The sequence below is a fragment of the Leptidea sinapis genome, chromosome 10, assembly GCF_905404315.1.
Source record: "Leptidea sinapis chromosome 10, ilLepSina1.1, whole genome shotgun sequence".
In the NCBI taxonomy this organism is placed as follows: domain Eukaryota; kingdom Metazoa; phylum Arthropoda; class Insecta; order Lepidoptera; family Pieridae; genus Leptidea; species Leptidea sinapis.
The window spans coordinates 4,979,993-4,998,752 of record NC_066274.1 but is presented as its reverse complement, the minus strand read 5'-3'; the positions used below and the strand labels follow the sequence as shown (position 1 = coordinate 4,998,752).

Sequence of the window (18,760 nt, the reverse complement as noted above, 5' to 3'; positions counted from 1 at the left end):
TCGGTTAGCCTCACGGACGAGTAAAAAAAGAAGGATTCCGTGTCACCTTACACAACAGTGAGGCACCAAAACTAGCCGGTTAACGTGTAAATACATAGCCCTACGCATACACTTACACTTATACAAGCCGATCAGCCGCCATTATGAGATTTGCCATCGTCTGTGACAGATCAGTTTGCATCGCAATAAAATATTTTAAAAATGCCGTCGTGCGTTGTGAAGAAGTGTAAAAAGAATATTATAAGAGTATTTGTGGATATATGATTATTAAAGGGAGAAAAAATTGTGTAACTGGTATACCCCGTAACCGCACACACATTAGCATAAAGGTGCTTCACTTGCTAATATCACGGCGCGGAGTCCTTCTTTTTTTACTAGTCCGTCGGTTAGCCTATATTTTATTCATACATGGAACTTACTTGTTTAAAAATATTGTATAAAAAGTAATATTTATACCCACGTAACATCAATAATATAATATTGATATAAATCGTTTTCTATAATTTTCCATATATCTTTCACAGGAAACATACCGTTTATCGTTATCAAAATTCGTAATCATTTATAAGATATCAATAAATAATTTATGACATAATTGCACCAAACAGCTTCTTTCTCCTTCTTGCATATACTGTTTACCATAGTCATGCGGTCTTACAAATAAATTTGGTCTAAAGTTATACCTGAGAATAAACCATGAATAAGCAACATGTTGACTATATCACTGACAACACTGTCAATACAATGATAATTCTGAAGTTTTCCGAATGTCAAGCAGGCTTGCAAATAAACGTTAAACGTCAAAAAAAAACAATCTTAAAGCAAAACGTCTATTTGTAAACATTTTACATATTCTTGGTTTATCATTAAGTATAACTTTATACTAGATTTATTTGTAAGGCGGTTAGAATATAATAAGTTGGTATTGACGAGTAACCTAGTCCGATAATTGGAGTCCAATTTTTATTTTTCAATGTGTGCTCTAGCTTAGTTAGTGGTTTGATACTCTTAAACACTAACGGCCGTTCCCAATATTCAGTCTATCTCTTACTTGAGATAAAAATCATAACTATCGTTGACTGTTCTATAAACTTATCGACGTTAACTCATCTTATCCGTACACGCTGTCTCTCAATGGGACGGCGTATAGCTTACCAGGGATAGAAGTTTGTATGGAAATTGCAACAGTGAACTGGCGATAAGAATGACTTATCGGGTATATTGGGACAGCTTCAGATTTTTGACAGCTAATTACTGAGAGTAGAAGGTAGTAATTTATCTCTATCTGTAGATAGTATATTGGGAACGGCTGTAAGAGCGCTTTCGCACTACGTCCGATCAGAGTCCGATCCTTATCCATGATTATGCACTAGATCCGGTTTCCGTCATCCGATTTCTTTCCGTCAACCGTTAATCTCCGTTCCGGACAAGATTATTGACGGAACGAAGTAGTCATAGTATTATTTGTATGAACGCTCGCGCACTGCGTCCGATCCGAATCCGAAGTACAGGGATGTGTAGTGTCGATCTACCTTCATAAGTAAACAATAATAAAATAAGAATTGAGTTTTACTTTTCATGCATTTCTTCTGGCGGTATACATATTATTAAGTTATAGTAACAATATATTCGCTTTCCTTTTCTATCTTGCTATATCTCCGTTAAAGATGTACTTCTATCTCGCACACTTTGTTCGTCTATACGCTAGTGTATTAGAGTCTATGCTATTTAATATCTATTAATAACTATCCCCTCAACCAGCACCTCGACTAAGAACTACGTAGCAATTTTGTTTTTACTGCCATCTAGCGGTAAAGAGACATACTGCAAACACTAATATTTTTTTGTCTATTTTACATTCATTCTGTATTTTTTAACGCCGGGCATGATCTTTCTATTTTCAAATTTAATTATAATAAAAACTTTATATTATGTTTGTCCATCTGGATAAATCTTGAGGTTATGAGCAAAACTTTAAGATATATGACATGTAGAATAGCTTTCCATAGAAAGATGAACACCGTTATAACGGGTTCACATAGAGCGAAATTGAAGCGAATTCGAATGAACATACAAATTGCTAGCTGAGATGACTTTGAAAAATTGAAATTATTATTTGGAATATTACACAACAATTACATTATTCAAAAGAATTTTAAAAAAATCGTTTGTGTGCGAAAAGTTAGGTACTATAACATGAATTATTTTTTTAATGATACCACAGATTGGGAATGGAGCGACCGCCCGGGCTCAGCCTATTAAATAATAAGTTTAATTGTTCAATATTTCTTTGTAAATATATTTTTTTGATGAAAAAAGCCCTCTGAGTTTGTTATGCCCATTATTTTCAGGTCTGAGGCATTCGTTTTGGAATGGGTGGTAGTTTTTGACTTTCAATAAGTGGTGTCACATCCTATTTTGAATAAAAATATTTGAATTTGAATTTGAATTGAGTTTCAGAGATACTTCTGTGTTGTTTTTGAAGGAATTTGCTTATCAGAGGATTTTTCTGTATACCAATGTGGCGTCTGAATATCATAATATTGTGATCTAATTGCTATTGTCCACTTGATTTTTTTTTGTTTCATTATAATATAATTGCTCTGCGTTAACATATATAAACAATTACAAACACAATAATTATATTATATATTAACATACATACACATACATAAAATCACGCCTCTTTCCCGTACGGGTAGGCAGAGACCACTTCTTTCCACTTGCTACGATCCTTACATACTTGTTTCGCTTCGTCCACTTTCATTATTCCTTTCATACATGCTCTCCGGTTTAGGGTAGTCTTGACCTGGCCTTTTTCAAGACGTCCCTGATTTGATCTTGAAACGTCCGCCTAGGTCTACCCCTTCCAACACTTTCATTCACACTGGCCTTATACACTTTCGTCGTCAATCGTTCTTCATTCATTCTCTCGACATGTCAAAACCATCTCAGATTATATATTAAGTGTTCAAATATAATAAAAGGCTTAAAATAAATATGTTAAAAATTGTATCGAGTGTCGATTTTACGTCGGGTTAACTAGAATAATAATAAAATTGTAATTTTTACGCAAAAAATCGAATGTAAAAACACACTCACAATTACAAGCGTATTAACCCTTTAAAACTTTTTTATTTAAATATGTTGAAAATGACAAGTTTTTATTTATTTATACTTACAGCAAATAAATTGAAGCAATAACAGTTGAAATGTTTCAAGGTTTTTTCGAACCGAATTTTGTTGCTTCGATTTTTTTGAACGTCAGTTCAGACGGTTCAAGTCATAAGCGATTTAGCAGCTGATCAACAAAAATCGCTCCATATAAACGCATTGTGACTCGCTTACTTAGTTATAAGTGTTTTTCATGTTCTAGTACATACTACTAGTAGTTTTAAGCCAGTAATTTAGAAGGACGAAGCAGATTTTGACGTACACTTCTCGATCAGGATTGGGATGTACTGAAAAAGGAGTTAGGGATAATATAATGCGTGCGAAGAATCCCTAACGCTGAACCCTCGACCGAACGATCTGGTTAATTGGAAACGTCTTGCTTCAACCAATTTGACACGTTTTCCGCCTCTATACGAGGCATCCTCAGGACATGTTGACTTGCCGGACACTAAAACGAGAGTAATGGAGAGAGTTATAGTAGACGCATGAATCCAAACACATGTACATAAATAAAGGTATTATAGTAGCATTATGCCAACGTTATGAAAATATTTATTATTAAGTATATCTATAAATATATTAATTTTTAAATTTAACAACATGAAACAGATGGTTATAATATTATAAAGAATATACTGTGACGGCTGTGAATACGATGAAAAAAATTTAAATTGACAGTTAACCGCTTTTTTGAGCAATGTGACATCCAAATCGCGAGTGTAAGACGTAGGTAATGCACACTAAAGCACACCTGGCCTGTTTTCATCGGTTGCCTTACAACAAGAGGTTTTATCTAGACATAAATTATCTGAGGCTAGTACTAAGTATTAGATATTGTATTGTGAGATAGTTTTTAAATACTTATACTATAAATCTGTTTTTGTTATTTGTAGCGTCAGCAGCCAGCCATGGAAGTCCAAATTGGTTCTGTACCCTTTTACATACAAAGGCTTAAATAAAATTCTAGCGTTAAGTCTTGGAACAACAAAGCCAATACAGACCAGCAGTCATGGACAATCCAGTAGGCCTCTAGATTTCTAGATCTTGAGATCTTGTATAGAAACATTTGGTCAGAAAAATTTCATGATTATTTTCAACAAGGCTTAAACGGTTTTATTGTGAATAATTTTGCTGTGTAAAAAATTATCTGGAGCATTCTTTTTTGTACTCGAGCCTTCGAATCGCAAAAAAATCCTCCCAATTCTGGTGTCTGTTCGATCTATCGAAAAGGAATCAGGTCTAGACTAAGAGAGCTTGTATGAACGTTGGATGCTGATGCTAGTGGAAGCCGGGACAGTATATCCGGACTGAGGCTGATGGTAGTTCATAATCTCTGTCTAATCTCTGCCTGATTAGAGAGTCAGAGGAGAGACACAGAAGTATTTGATTGTATTGCAATAAAAAAAGAGCTGTGAGTATTATTTTCGCAATCGCTCCCTCTCGAAAGGGCTTGATTTCATCATCATCATCATCATCGGCTGGAAGACGTCCACTGCTGGACAAAGGCCTCCTCCAAAGATTTCCACGACGATCGATCCTACGCTGCCCTCATAAAACGTATTCAACCAGTGTGTGTTGCCAGTGATGAGTTACGGTACGTAGACGTGGTCGCTAACTATGGGCCTTATGAGAAAGATCATAGTCGCTCAGAGGGTAATGGTTGGATGTTTCTTGGCTTTGGTTGAATAAGTTAGGTTTCGACCAAATCGTCCCAGCTTATGGCGCACTTTCGCTAAAGGTTTAATATAAAATTTTTAATATGTTATAGTTTCACCCAGACACTAGAATAAATAAATCCACGGTGGAAAAAAAAGGTTAAAATTTTATGACCAATCTCCTCATGTGGGCTAGTGGACAAGTTAAAAAACCGGTTAATTCTTGATAACGGTCCTAGAAAAATGTATCTCGAGTGTGTAGTCGAGTATGAATTATTTAATTTGGATGTAAAAAGATGGTATTTCGACTTTCGTTAATAACTCTAAAAATATTTAGGAATGTTTGTGAGAAGAACTGTACCTCTATTAATTGTAATTTTAATCCAACGCCGAAGATAGATCTTCGCGCGGCAGTTCTACAAATATCAAAATAATATAATATTGACCGATAATGGATATAATGCGACATTCAATAGATGGGCGAAAAATTTTGAAGCAATGTAATAAAAGTTTCACTTTAAAATTTAATATGAATGTTCATATTTTAGGACCTCTATTTACTTATTTATTTATTGGAAAACAAACACACATAGTTTATTTTACACAAGTTACTAAATTTTCAACTTAAATAAACAACGAAGGAGAGAATATAATTTAAAAATGAAACATGAGGTGAAAAGGTAAATACAAATGAAATAAAAGTAATCAAATTTATTTGTTTGACAAATTGGAAGAATGTTTAAGATATTCATTAATTTTATTAGCAAATATACGATAGCTGCCATGGAAAATGTCATGACTATAATTAATATTATAAGTGTTGCATGCGCTTATAATAATGCAACTTCCAGTGTACTTTGCTCTAAGAATTTAAGAATCTGTATCAATAATTAACACTTTTCAACTTTTGCCATTCCTAATGTATCATCAGCCGGAAGACGTCCACTGCTAGACAAAGGTCTCTGCCAAAGATCTCCACAACGATCGTTTCTGCGCTGCCAACAACCAACGTATTCCGGCGATCTTGACCAGATCGTCGGTCCATCTCGTGGGGGACCTACCAACTCTGCGTCTTCTATGTATATCTGTCCGTCGAACTATGTACCTGCCTACTGCCACTTCAGTTTCGCAATCATTTTTACCTAATATAATCGCTTGTATTTCTCATTTCATCATACATATATATCTTGTAATTGAGTTAAATGGATTTTCCTTCGATTGTTTCTTTGTTTATACTTACAATAGTATGACTAATGTCGTAGTCATAATAATAATTGTTTAACTTAGAATGTTTTAATCGAGCTGCAATGCTGACTAATTGTAATTATTATTCATCACACGATTCAATGTCTCAGAAAAAGAATGCGGTAGATGCGAAACAAAAAAATATATTTTATATTTTTTATGAAATGCCCACTTCATAAATCGCTAGAACATAAAGTTAATGTATCTTTTATAGATCCAATGTAGCAATTTAAGTTCTAACATAAATGTAATAAATGTCTCTTATTAAATAAAAAAAATTGTTGGCAGACAAGATGCACTGATGCAAGATTTTAATTACCTTTCAGTTAAAATAGTGTTTATGTTTAAACTGTTTCAAATTGTTTCCACTTGACTCCAAAAATATTTGAAGGATGACTGAGGGCTGGTGGATTTGTTAGCGAGTGGAATTCAATGGAGAACATCCTAGCATCAGATAGCGATACGGATGATCTATTAATTACAACATTTCCCATGAGGTCATTCAAACTCATGACCTGCTAAATGAGGCAGGTGTCTGCTGGAGGCGAAAGGCATGATACTGATCCTTATGGCGATCTCTGAAAGAGATCTATGTACAACAGTGAAACTCTTTTCGCTTAAATACCTCATTTCTCCTTCCCACAAGCACACAGCCGGTCCGAGGTTCGAGTCTCCGTAGGAGACGCCCCGCGACTGTAGTTGCGGAGTCTTTGCGGCCTCCACGGCCCACGTCCTATGTCGCTGTAAAAGCCTTCAGGGGTAACAACATAGAGTCCAAATACGTAGCAGTATTTTCCTCCTCTCGAAAATAAAAGCATAAATACCGACAATGACTTTGTTCTAATAAAACTAATAACTGTTTGATATACTAAAAAAATACGCATTAAAAGGTATAGCACCTAAAGCAAATTCGTTCTACATCTACCTTTGTATAACGCGCAGGAAGACCCATTATCTGATGCTGAATACGAACTAGCAAGATTCATTATCTGAGGCTGAATTGTTAGGCACAGGCAAGAGTTATAGTATTATTTTTGAATATGCTTTATGTTCATAGAATTTGCTTTATGCTCAGGCGAAACTTATTTTCAGATCTTAAAATTGCGTTACGCACAGGCAAGATTCATTATCTGGGACTGAATTTGCATTACACGCTGAAGAGATTCATTAGTCATCAGTGCTTTTTGTTCTTCCTGACCCATTTCACAGAATCCTTCGGTCGCAATCATCAAAATACCTCACAATGTCTCACCATTTATTTATTTATAGGACAACCAGTAGTGGTTACATTCTAATATACTTAAAATATATCAAATATTCACAAAGAATGAGTTGAATGTACAACAAATTAAGGTGTCACAACATGCACAGTCTTTGCTTCCGTGACACCAAGAACACAATAATATAAAAAAAAAATATAAAATCAAGATACATGCGAATTTGAAAAGAAGAAAAAAAAAAGAAGAAGAAAGTCTATCATTTGGCGCCTAACAATCTCGTAATATTTTTTTAAGCGCAGGTAAATGTTTAAAAATATCTACTTCACCACAGATGGAGTTATAATATAATGGTATGGGAGAAAATTGATTAAGGTTAGTTTTTGCAAATGGCTGATGGAACAGGCCAGCTCCGACTTGCGCACACCTTGGTACTCGGCGGGGAACTCGTAAGGTGATGGACAGTCGAGATGATTTCTAATTATTTTGTATAAAAATTTTAAATCTAGCATTTGTCGTCGAACAGAAAGACTTTTCATGTTAAAGTCAGCTTATCACAGTACGATGGTAATTGCTTATGTACCCCACAAGAAAAAGCAAGGTGCCATAAGAACCGTTTTTGAATGCGTTCAACTCTTAATTGATGAATGTTGTGTTGAGGAGACCAAACAATGCTACAGTATTCTAAATTACTGCGCACATAAGCATTTTACAGGGTTGTTTTAGTTGTTGGATTGCGGAATTGTTTACAGTTTCGGATGATAAAGCTTTTTATCTTGATTTTAACACCATTTTATCCTGCTGTGGCTCCCTAGGCATATTTAAAGGATCGGATTCTTGTAGACAATACAAACAGTATCAGTATCATCCTAATTTTCAAGGTGATTGGTTGAACTGTGCAGAACTTGATATGCTGTAGCGCCTGGAGCTACAAAAAAGCGGATAGCACAAGAACCTTTAAATGATATAATAGATATATATTTTCTATCAATAGATATATGTCCTGTTGAACGAACGGAACTCTAAAAAGTACAGTCTGCATAAGAGCATCATATCTTTTATTCATACAACGCGCTGCTCCAAGAAATCTGACGTCTTACTTGCTAATAGATTTATATTCGTCGTAGAATCGTTTGCATACATTTGTATCCGAAACTACCTCACGTAGGCGTCAACTTCGATTAGCATACAGATGGGCAGTGGGTTCGATTCTCGGTTTTTAGAAAGTTGTAGCGCTATTTATTATGACAGTTGTTATTTCGACTTGGATGATATATAATAATCGGTTCTGGTAATTGTAAAGTCTTCGTTTCAAATGCAATGCAGCCTTGTTTTAATACGTGTAATTTTTTGAAGAAACGCTCTGAAAGCTTACTTATAAATTTATTTCCCTTATTAATACTTCTCTCTCGCTACATATTCATATTTTTGAGTTACCATTTTTTTTTAAATTAAGGGATGAGACGAGCTGAACTTTCAGCTGATGGTATTTGATACACCCTGCCCATTACAATGCAGTGCCGCTCAGGATTCTTGTAAAACACAAAAATTCTGAGTGGCAATACAATAGCGCTCGTCACCTCGATGTTAAGTCTCATTTGCCCAGTAATTACACTAGCTACGGCGTCCTTCAGACCGAAAAATAATAATGCTTACACATTACTGCTTCACGGCAGAAATAGGCGCCGTTGTGGTACCCATAATCTAGCCGGCATCCTGTGCAAAGGAGCCTCCCCTAGTTTTAAATTGACTTGTTTGAGGAATTACTTATTTGCATTTATTTTATACCTATGCCAAATTGTAAGAACCCAGGAAAATATATTGTATAAGTACTTAATTGACAATTTAAAAATAAAACTGGTTGTTATTGTTAGTTAATTAATTAAAATAGTTCTCTTATTTCAAAAATACTCCACTTTGTTATTTTTCCGTAAACAAACTTGGAGAGACTAACAGTGCTAAGTATAGAAAAATGATTTATTTGGTTTTATTGTGTTACAATGATGTACTGTAAACTTCTTTTTATTTTACGGAAAAGGAGGACAAACGAGCATACGTGGGTGTAAAGTGATAACTGCAACACTAGAGAAATCACAGGACGTCGCCGGCCTTTAAGGAAGGTGTACGCGGTTTTTTTGAAGGTACCCATGTCGTATCGTCCCGGAAACACAACACAAGGAAGCTCATTCCACAGCTTTTCAGTACGTGAAAGAAATTTCTTTGAAAACCGCGAAAATCCAGATTGATGATATACTAATTTGTGGCGTGACTTGTGAAGTAGGAATTCGGCGGCAGGAATCAGTTGAAATCGCCGTATTTGTAGTCAATCAAATAAATAAATAGTTTTATCAATTTAAGACTGCTCTATAGGCTGATTGGTTAATTTGATATCCCATACTTATGCAATACGATGAAACACAAGAAGCTGCTAATGTGAGAAAGGTGTGAAAATTATTACAAATCACACAGTTTTTGGAAAGGATTTAATTAAGTGCAAGTGAAGTTTGTGCGCTTTGGAGATATAGCGCTGATGAAAGAATGTTTGAAGTACTTTGAATGGAGATTTTACAAATATCTCAATAAATTCAGCAGTGACTTAATTAGTTGAGTTCCGTATACTCATTTTCTTCGTACATATTTCTAGACATGTAATCAATGCAGCGTCTGTTTGTCCAAAGAAACATGGAGGGCAGTAGACAGACCTTCCAGATAAAAGGGAATAGTGATTAAGGAAAATTAAATTTACTTACCAGAGGCCCACTCAGATTACTACTTAGATGAAGAAAGGTGGAAACATGAAAAAAAATTTAAGTTGAGAGTTAACCACTATTTTGAGTAATGCACGAATACTAAGACCGCCTCCGCACTACGTCCGATCAGAGTCTAATCCGTATTCGTGAAAACACGGTCCGAAGTAGTCGTAGAACTATTTCTATGGTTGACGGAAGCCGGATCTAGTGCGTCAACTAACATACATCCTTAATTCTTGTAACGAATTCTAATAGGCTTCATAAGATACATAATAGCTTTAAGGATTAATGTGTGGGTTAACTTTTATAATAAAGTCCCAGCCACTGTTCAGACACTCTCTATAAAGAAATTTAAATGTTTTATCAAAAAATGGCTCTATCGTAAATTCTACTACTCCACAGCTGAATATCTAAGTGATCGGATAGCCTGGGACTAGATTATGATTATTTTCTAGCAATAACAATGACAGTACACGATTGTATATTTTATTTAAAAAGAGCGCAAAAAAGAATGCTGGGAGTTTCTTGCGCAACTTCTTCTATATTAGAGCGCCATTTGTAGAGTTAGAAGTGAAGAATACTAAAGAAATCTTGAGAAAATAAATGCCTTTAATGCCGTTTTACCATACAAGAGTGTGGCAAACCTTGTTAAAAAATTAGTGAGTTCAGACCCATGTCAATCCGACAAATTTACTGGAAAAGTCTTCATTAATTCTAGTACCTCTATAAATTTGAATGTAATATTTGAATAAGAAACTTTAATTGCGTCAACAACAAAAATAAAACAACAACTTCCAGATGCTGTTGAGGAATCAAGGATAAATAAAAAGCTATAAAACTTGTCCATATGTTACAATATGTCGCAACCACAAATCTGTAAACGCAGAGTATTAAACACATTTCATACTTTGTTGTGCACAAAACTGTGTTCAGTTCTCTTATTTCTAGCTCAAACTGGTTTGGCAGTACAGATTTGAAAGATAGTTTAAGCAAAAAAACGGTAAGTTTGTGACAATTTCGCTTCTGCTTGTAGCTTTATTCGAGGGAAATAACGTTGTCGTGCTGTCTAGAAAATTTTTGGAAAAAAAACAACGTTCTTCCATGTTCTTCCAAAATTGTAATATTTCAAATGCTTTCTATCTAAATATCTTGTTAATGTGAGATAGTGTACACGTAGATACAATGGCAAGCGTCCAGATTTATTGATCCTGGTGGCTTGGGCAAGGAGAAGGTCGCTGGTGTGGGACGCGATTTGCGTCGATACTCTGGCTCCTTATCATAACCAAGTTACGTCAGTTGGTGCTGGGGCTGCTGCTTCCAGTGCCGAAGACAGCAGCGTCGCAATTATCTCGGTCTTAGTGAGTCTTACGTCTTTGTGCTGTTTGGTGGCACTTGGCCCGTGGGGCCCAGAGGCGCGGAGAATGTACAAAGCACTACCTACACGCCTCGAATGGGCTACTGGTAACCCAAGTGCTGGTAGCTATTTTGGTCAACGGATCAGTCTAGCTATCCAACGCGGAATGCTGCCAGTACTCTGGGTACACTTCCCTGTAATGATAGTTTTAATTTAATGTAATCATAGGTAGAAATATAATTATAACATTATTTGTGCATGTAAACTAATATAATGATTACATACTTATAGAGTTAGTAACTTTCCCATTTACAATACAAATTATTACAATTGATACCAGAGATTTCTTGCCAAAACTATAATATTAAGCTAATTGAAAATGATCGGTTGCATACATCGCAATGTATAAAAACATTTTGCACATTTATATATATATAAGGCGATAGTCTTGAAAAATATCGATTTAGCATTTGTTCCATAATTTCAAAATTATTAAGTGCTGAAGCACGTAACATAATATGGTTAGTCGAAAAGTTATGTCAAAAAGGTAATTAATATTAAATATAATAGAAATTTTCAATGTTTTTTACAGTAATTTACCAAAAAAATCAATTCAAATAAATGAAGACAATAACCTTAAGCTAAACATGTTAATGTTTTATTTTATTTTTACATTTTTAGGAAAACTTGCTTCTAACAAACATTACAAAATACTTAACTAAATTTTGAAGCCCAATTACAAGTTTCCACGTTTATAACATTTCAAAAGAAAATATTAAAATTTAAGGATAAATTAAACATAAATTGAAAATAGCAAAAACACAAAAAACATAATATGGTTATATTATGTTCATAAAAACACAAAACATAACAAAATGGTGAAATATATATAAATAATTGAATTATGGCTTTTGAACTCATATTAAGCTACATAGTTGATTTTATTGTAAATCTACAACGACTTCATTCCATTTAAACTTTACATATTAAAATACACATATTAGTGTCATTATAACTTTTATGTACACCCATGCTTTAAATCCTCTATTAAAGATTCTGAAACAGTTAGCTTATTGCCAACATTAAAACACCCAATGTTCTAATAACCATTACATCACCCAAAAGAGTGTTGTAATGTTGTACTGAATTTCATAACAACACTCTGTTTTTTTTCCCTTCATGCGCAAAGAGTTTCAACATACAGCCTCATTCTTATTGCTCGATGCGTGGTATCTGTATCAATTTCAAAAAAGAACATTTACGTTTACGCGCGCTCCACACTCCCAGAACGTCGCGCGCCGTAAAAAAAAGTAGGTTATTCGAATCCCCGCCATTTTTCTTCGATATTTTTATTGTTTTGTTTACAAAAAATAAGCGATTCATTTTAAACGCTGCAAAAGAACATTATATACGAGTGAATTTTAATTATTGCACTTTACAAAATGTAAGTTACTACTAAAACAAATAATTATTTCATTAATACTTATTTTATTTGTATATAATCAGTAATGAATGATATTAGGTTACTACTAGGACTGGTGTTTTAATGTAAGCAGTAAGCTAACTGTTCCAGAATCTTTTAGAGGATTCATATTCTGGGTGTAGATAAAGTCTTGTATGCAACTGTTGATAATTAGGTATTAAAACACTCATGTGATACTATTATCACACTCGGCTTCGCCTCGTGTGATAAATCCACATTCGTGTTTTGATACCCCTTATTACACAACAGTTGCATAAATAACCATTTCTTACTTTGGGTGGTTTTGAGAAGGGCGGTGACAGCCAGGTCGAACAGTACGATACTTAGAGAAAATTCGTGGAAGGAGTCATGCCCTCGATTTACAAGAAACCAATAACTGTATATTTAGTTTTTGTAAATTTCTTTAACGTTTGACGGAAATGACCGGAATCATTTTTCAAAAAAATTACAGCCCTATATTATTGAAACAATGGACTCTGTTGCTGATAAGGATCAAACTTCGCAAAGGTATGTATTACTAAAAATAAAAGCAAAAAGAAAAAAAAATACAAATTGCTTTTCATGTCTCACTTTTACCTAACTAATAAGTTGCTGAAAATGGTTTCCGTTGACTCCAATGCATAAGTTTATATGTCTCTCTAATTTACTGCATTTGATACCATGACAGGATTTATCCTCGATCGAATATCAACAAAAAAAGTAAGAATTCTAACTAAAAGTTCAAACTTTAACTTTAACTCACCTCTTATTCAAATAAGAGGTGAGTTTTCTTAAAAATAATAAAACCGAAAATTTGGTATTTCCTTTCATTTTTAATAATACATTTCTTTGCAAAGATTGATCCTTATCAGCAACAGAGTCCATTGATCCAATAATACAGGATGTATTTTTTTGATAACCATTCTGGTCGATTTCCGTCAAAATTTAAAGAAATTTTACGAAACTAAATATGCAGTTATTGGTTTCTTATAAATCGAATGAATGGCTCTTTTCACGACGTCTGTAAGTCTCGTAATTTCCGACTTGGCGTAATATTTTAACATAAAAATATTTTTACCGGAATATCTTAACGGGATAGTAATAAAGGCTTTAAAATAACAACCTACAATCAGGTGAGGCCTACACTAACTTGCTGTACCCATATCATAAAAAACCTGCATATAGAAACAACACAGAGACGCCGAAACTGGTCGGAGTTCAACGTTCTTTTCTCATTAGTTTTTGATCATCATTTCGTCATTACTTAACGACACAACCTCCATTCTTACAACGAACGATTTTCAGTCTTCTGTTTTCTACACACGTTTCAAAACCGCTTGAGTAGTAAGATCAAGTTTTTTTTCGTTCCCAGACAGGTTTAGACGCTCGAAATGATAAAATTCCTCCGCTGGGCTCCCATAGATTAGGAAATTCTAAACTATAAGTTTGAAATGTTTATAGGAACCGCTTTGGGCGTATTTTTATGGATGATAAGTGTCGATAATTTTGGTTGGATGTATAGTAGGAATGGAATAGCTTGCCGTGTTCACTAATGAACAGTTGTGTAATACTTTGGAATTTCATTTAAATGTCATTAAGGTAAGTTACTAGTGTCCTGCTGGGATTTACGAGGGTTGTACATTTTAATAGTGTTTTTGATCTTTATCTGTTTTTAATTGAGTATTTGTTGACAATCTTGGTGTTTGTTCTCAAACACCATCAAACAAAAGTCCATCACATCGTAACGTGCACAGAGAATTAAAGCTCTACAGGTCGATCCATCCAATCCAATATATAATTTGTTTTTATTTTTTATTCCTTTTTATGAAATATTTTTTCATATTGAAAACGCTTGTAACTTTGAACTAATTTAATTTAAACTATTTTTTTATGTATATTTACAGCCAATATAAAACCATCTATTTGATATATAAGATTGGCCGTTGAGTTTCTTGCATGTTCTTCTCACGAGCTCTATTTTTTCCGAACATAGTAATGTAAAATTAAAAATATATAATAACGATTCAATAGCGCTTCGAAATTTGAATTTAAGCTAGAAAAATTGATTTTCTATATTAAATTGATTAGTCGATCATTAATTTAATACCAAACAGAGCTACTACATTCAACAAAAAAGAAATATTTATCTATAATAAGTATCATAATATATATACAAAAGAAAGAAGTCAAACTGTGCGTCATTAAATTCTCTTTTAGAAAATAATATGTCCATACAAAACAAATATTGGAAATAAAAATAATTTTGGATCCCAAATCGAAATAAGAACTATCCCATCTCTCAAGTTGGACTAAACTGCACTCCATGAAGTAATCCCCATTAAAATCCGTTCATAATTTAGTAGTTAACTGGAAACAAACATCAGTACACTGGATTTATATATATTAAGATAATAACACTATATAGTCGACGTAGTCTTTAAATTGATAAAGGGAGTGTAGCTGATAACAATAATATTAATTTAAAAAAAATGTCTTCCTTTTTTTATACGTTAATTTCTCGAACTACTACACTGACTTTCATGAAACTTTTACGAATGCCTGTAGCATAGATAAAGTAACATTTAGGCTGTATTTGATCAAAATCAGGGAATGGAGGAAAATGTTATGTTTTTATTTTAACTTTAAAATAAGCAAATACCTGCACCCTTATTTAGATGAACGAAGTCGCGGGCACAACTTCTATATTAAAATTGTTGTTGATGGGTTAAATTTCTATAGTTTTTTACAGTTTCATCGAGTTCAATAACTTTGATAAGTCCCATTGGATTTTAGAATTGGATTTTTGTCCCTAAATCCTATAGATAAAAATCTTAAAAAACTAATCAAGAAAACATTGTATTTAATAAAATATTTTTACAAGAATATCTAAAGTATGACTGTAAGTGGACATAAGGCTTCTATTGAATCCTTTCCGGACGCGCTCATCATTTCGCCTGAAGTAGCTTTAATAGAAGCTTCTTGTGATGTAAAGGTAACTGAGGCATCTTCAGAGATATCCCTTCATCCATTAATGTGGAGAGACACTGGAAACATATTACAAACTGAAATACTCGTTCATCAATTAAAGAATCTTATATTTTAAAGCAAATTTCCGTTTTGTCAAATATTTTTACACACATTGTATTTTTGTCAGGATAGAAATCTATTCTTGAGAGTTTCATTGTAAAAATCTTTATTATATTTACTGAGACAACAAAATTTAAAATCTACACTATACGACACGGAGGTTTTGGATATTGAGAAGAAACAGAAACCATTAATTCTTTAGCAGCTTTCCTGCAACACGCCGGAATCAGTTCACAAGTCGGGCAATGGACGCAATCGGGGATGGCTTCCCGTGGGATGTAGTCGCCGCACAGAGCACGAGCTAAGCACTTTGGTATCATAATACACGGTGGTTTATGACGGCACAAAAATTTAGTTTTAGGCTGAACCTGGGTACTTATGTCTTCCTTCGCTGTTAACGTTAAAAATTTCTGAGAACACAAAGGCAGTTCGAAGCATTTGGGGTTGTGACTACACAACTTATTCTTCGCAATTAACCCGTCAGCTGTCACACATTGAGGTAGTTTTTCACACATTGGTACATGCACACAGGAATCCTTAAGCTTAGGATCATACTTTGCCTTAAAACAACCACGTACAACTTCACACGGCGGAATATGATTACAGACACTCTGCACAATCTTCTCAGATCTAAACTCAGGTAGGCATTCCTGAATATTGGAGTATGGAGGTGAGTATAGATCAGGTTCTTTATCTTTATTTGGCGAGGTTTCTTTGGGGTTCTCATCGTAAAAGTTGGTGTTAGTATGTGTACTGACAAGCCAATAATTTGATGGTTCAGCACACCGTGGAGGCAAATTAAGACATCCATTAATTAGCACGCATGGTGGATTATGTATGCAAAGTATTTCACCGTTGTATTTAGCTGCCAAATTGTTTGTAATAGCATCATGTGATTGTTGGCAATTTGGAATAGGCTGTTGTGCCGATGTCTGTTGCATTGTTGGATCAGTTTGTGGTGAAGAAGGCTTGAACTGTTTACCCTGATGTAATTTACATTTACATTCAACAGCTTCACTACTACTTCTCTTTTTTGGTGAAACAAGTCCACGAGCTATCTTCTTCAAGGGGCTAGGTCTGCCACTTATGTTTCCAGGAGTTGGCTCGTAATTTGCAGTTCCTGTTGGTAAATGATCTTGTGGAATTTTCACAGTATTTAAATTCAGACAATTTTCAGCGTTACATTGTTGAGCAGTGCAACAACAATCGTCCATGGGTGCCTTCTGCCGCTTCCTATTTAGCTTAACTGCTAAATAATCCCAAAAACTAGACGATGATGATGTTTTACTATTAACGCTATTATTGTTCGAACTAAATTGACATGATGCATTTGCGACAACTTGACAAGGCCTATACTTAGAAGGAAACTGGAGCTCTTTGTGCTCTATTCGTTGTGATTGATTTTGACATTGATAAGTATCGTATTGATTTGTTACTTTATTCTCTCTTTTTCTTAAATGCCTTTTTGTATTCATTTGCTTTAAATCAACGTCGGATCCTGAAGACGAGGATATATTAATCGATGAGTTTAAAAACTTGTTATTTCGATTATATCTTACTAACGGACTACGATTCGCTTGACTTGAAAATAGAAAATTGTGACTAGTATCTGCAACGGCATAAACTGGTTTCACAGCATTATTATAACGATGTTTATTCCGCTGTTTTATTTGACTATTTTCATTATTTATATTATTCTCTCTTCGCTTGCAATTTACACAATAATCACTGTTATTTGCATCTTTATCTAAAAGCCTATCTTCATCAATGCTTTCCAAACGTTTGGCTTTTATATTTTTGTTATTAGAAGAGCGTCTAAATATTACTGATAAAACTGGCAAAACTTTATTGCGAATTAAACATCTCGAGCTTGTATTATTTACAATGTTGTTGACGGCATCGCCTTTGCTTTTATATGTATAATTTTTACTCTCTTTATTTCTGTGTTTTGTGTGTCTGTGTGTCTCTCTGGTGTCGCGACAAGTAGTTTCTTGAACGGCGTTTCTATTATATCTCATATGTCTTGTTTCTTCATAGCTTGTATGCTTAACAGCATCATGAACTTCACGTGTAAGGTCAGGATATGTGGGTTCAGTGATTAAAAAACTGTGGGTTCCACGCTTCGAGGCTACTGAGGCTACCATATCGCCGTCTTCAAAATCAGAACTATCGTAGTGTCGGTCAGCGTTTGCAGGATTAGTGTTCTTCAAGAAATTTTGGAGACAATTTCTATACATGATGAGATTACTAACAAATAAGATTGGCGTGCCGTCATTTCATTTTTTATACGGGAATTGGCTTACATTATGATTTTTTCTAATCGTTTCAAATATTTTTTTCACATTTTACGTTTATTGTGTTAGTTAACATTTCTGTCAATATGACATTTAACAATTTACACAGAAGTTAATTAGTCTATGAAGTTGAAACTACTGCATTGAAAGAGGTTTATATATTATGGAATCACAAATAACATGAGAACGAAAAGTTCCAAATTAATTCTGCTCGTACATTCAAATACTTTTTTCTAAAGACTGCTTTGTTACTTAATTTTAATAGAAAATCAACGGTTTCGGTCGCGGGGTGACGAACTAAAACAATAAGTTGGGGTTGCTATTATTATTAACGAAATTAAATGCCGAATTAATATGCAGAGGTGATACGTCATGCTGGAAACGTTGAGCTTTGGCCTAGAGACTGATTATACACGAAAGAACTCAATTTGATACTTACACAATTTTATTTGAATACATTTTAAAAGATCTGTAATACCCTTCATAAAGTGGGCCGTGTCATATCAACTTGGAAGTATTGTC

At 34.2% G+C, this 18,760-nt stretch overlaps 1 protein-coding gene across 1 annotated transcript; it reads right to left on the bottom strand.

Moving 5' to 3' along the window:
* Nucleotides 1-15,758: 15,758 nt before the first annotated feature.
* LOC126966378 (uncharacterized) lies at nt 15,759-18,313 on the bottom strand. The gene is made up of 2 exons (XM_050810367.1): nt 16,133-18,313; nt 15,759-15,901 (listed from the first exon to the last, which is right to left on the bottom strand). Exons 1-2 carry the CDS (start codon nt 18,179-18,181, stop codon nt 15,803-15,805), a joined length of 2,148 nt encoding a protein of 715 aa, XP_050666324.1. The 5' UTR covers nt 18,182-18,313; the 3' UTR covers nt 15,759-15,802.
* Between the last annotated feature and the right edge of the window lie 447 nt (nt 18,314-18,760).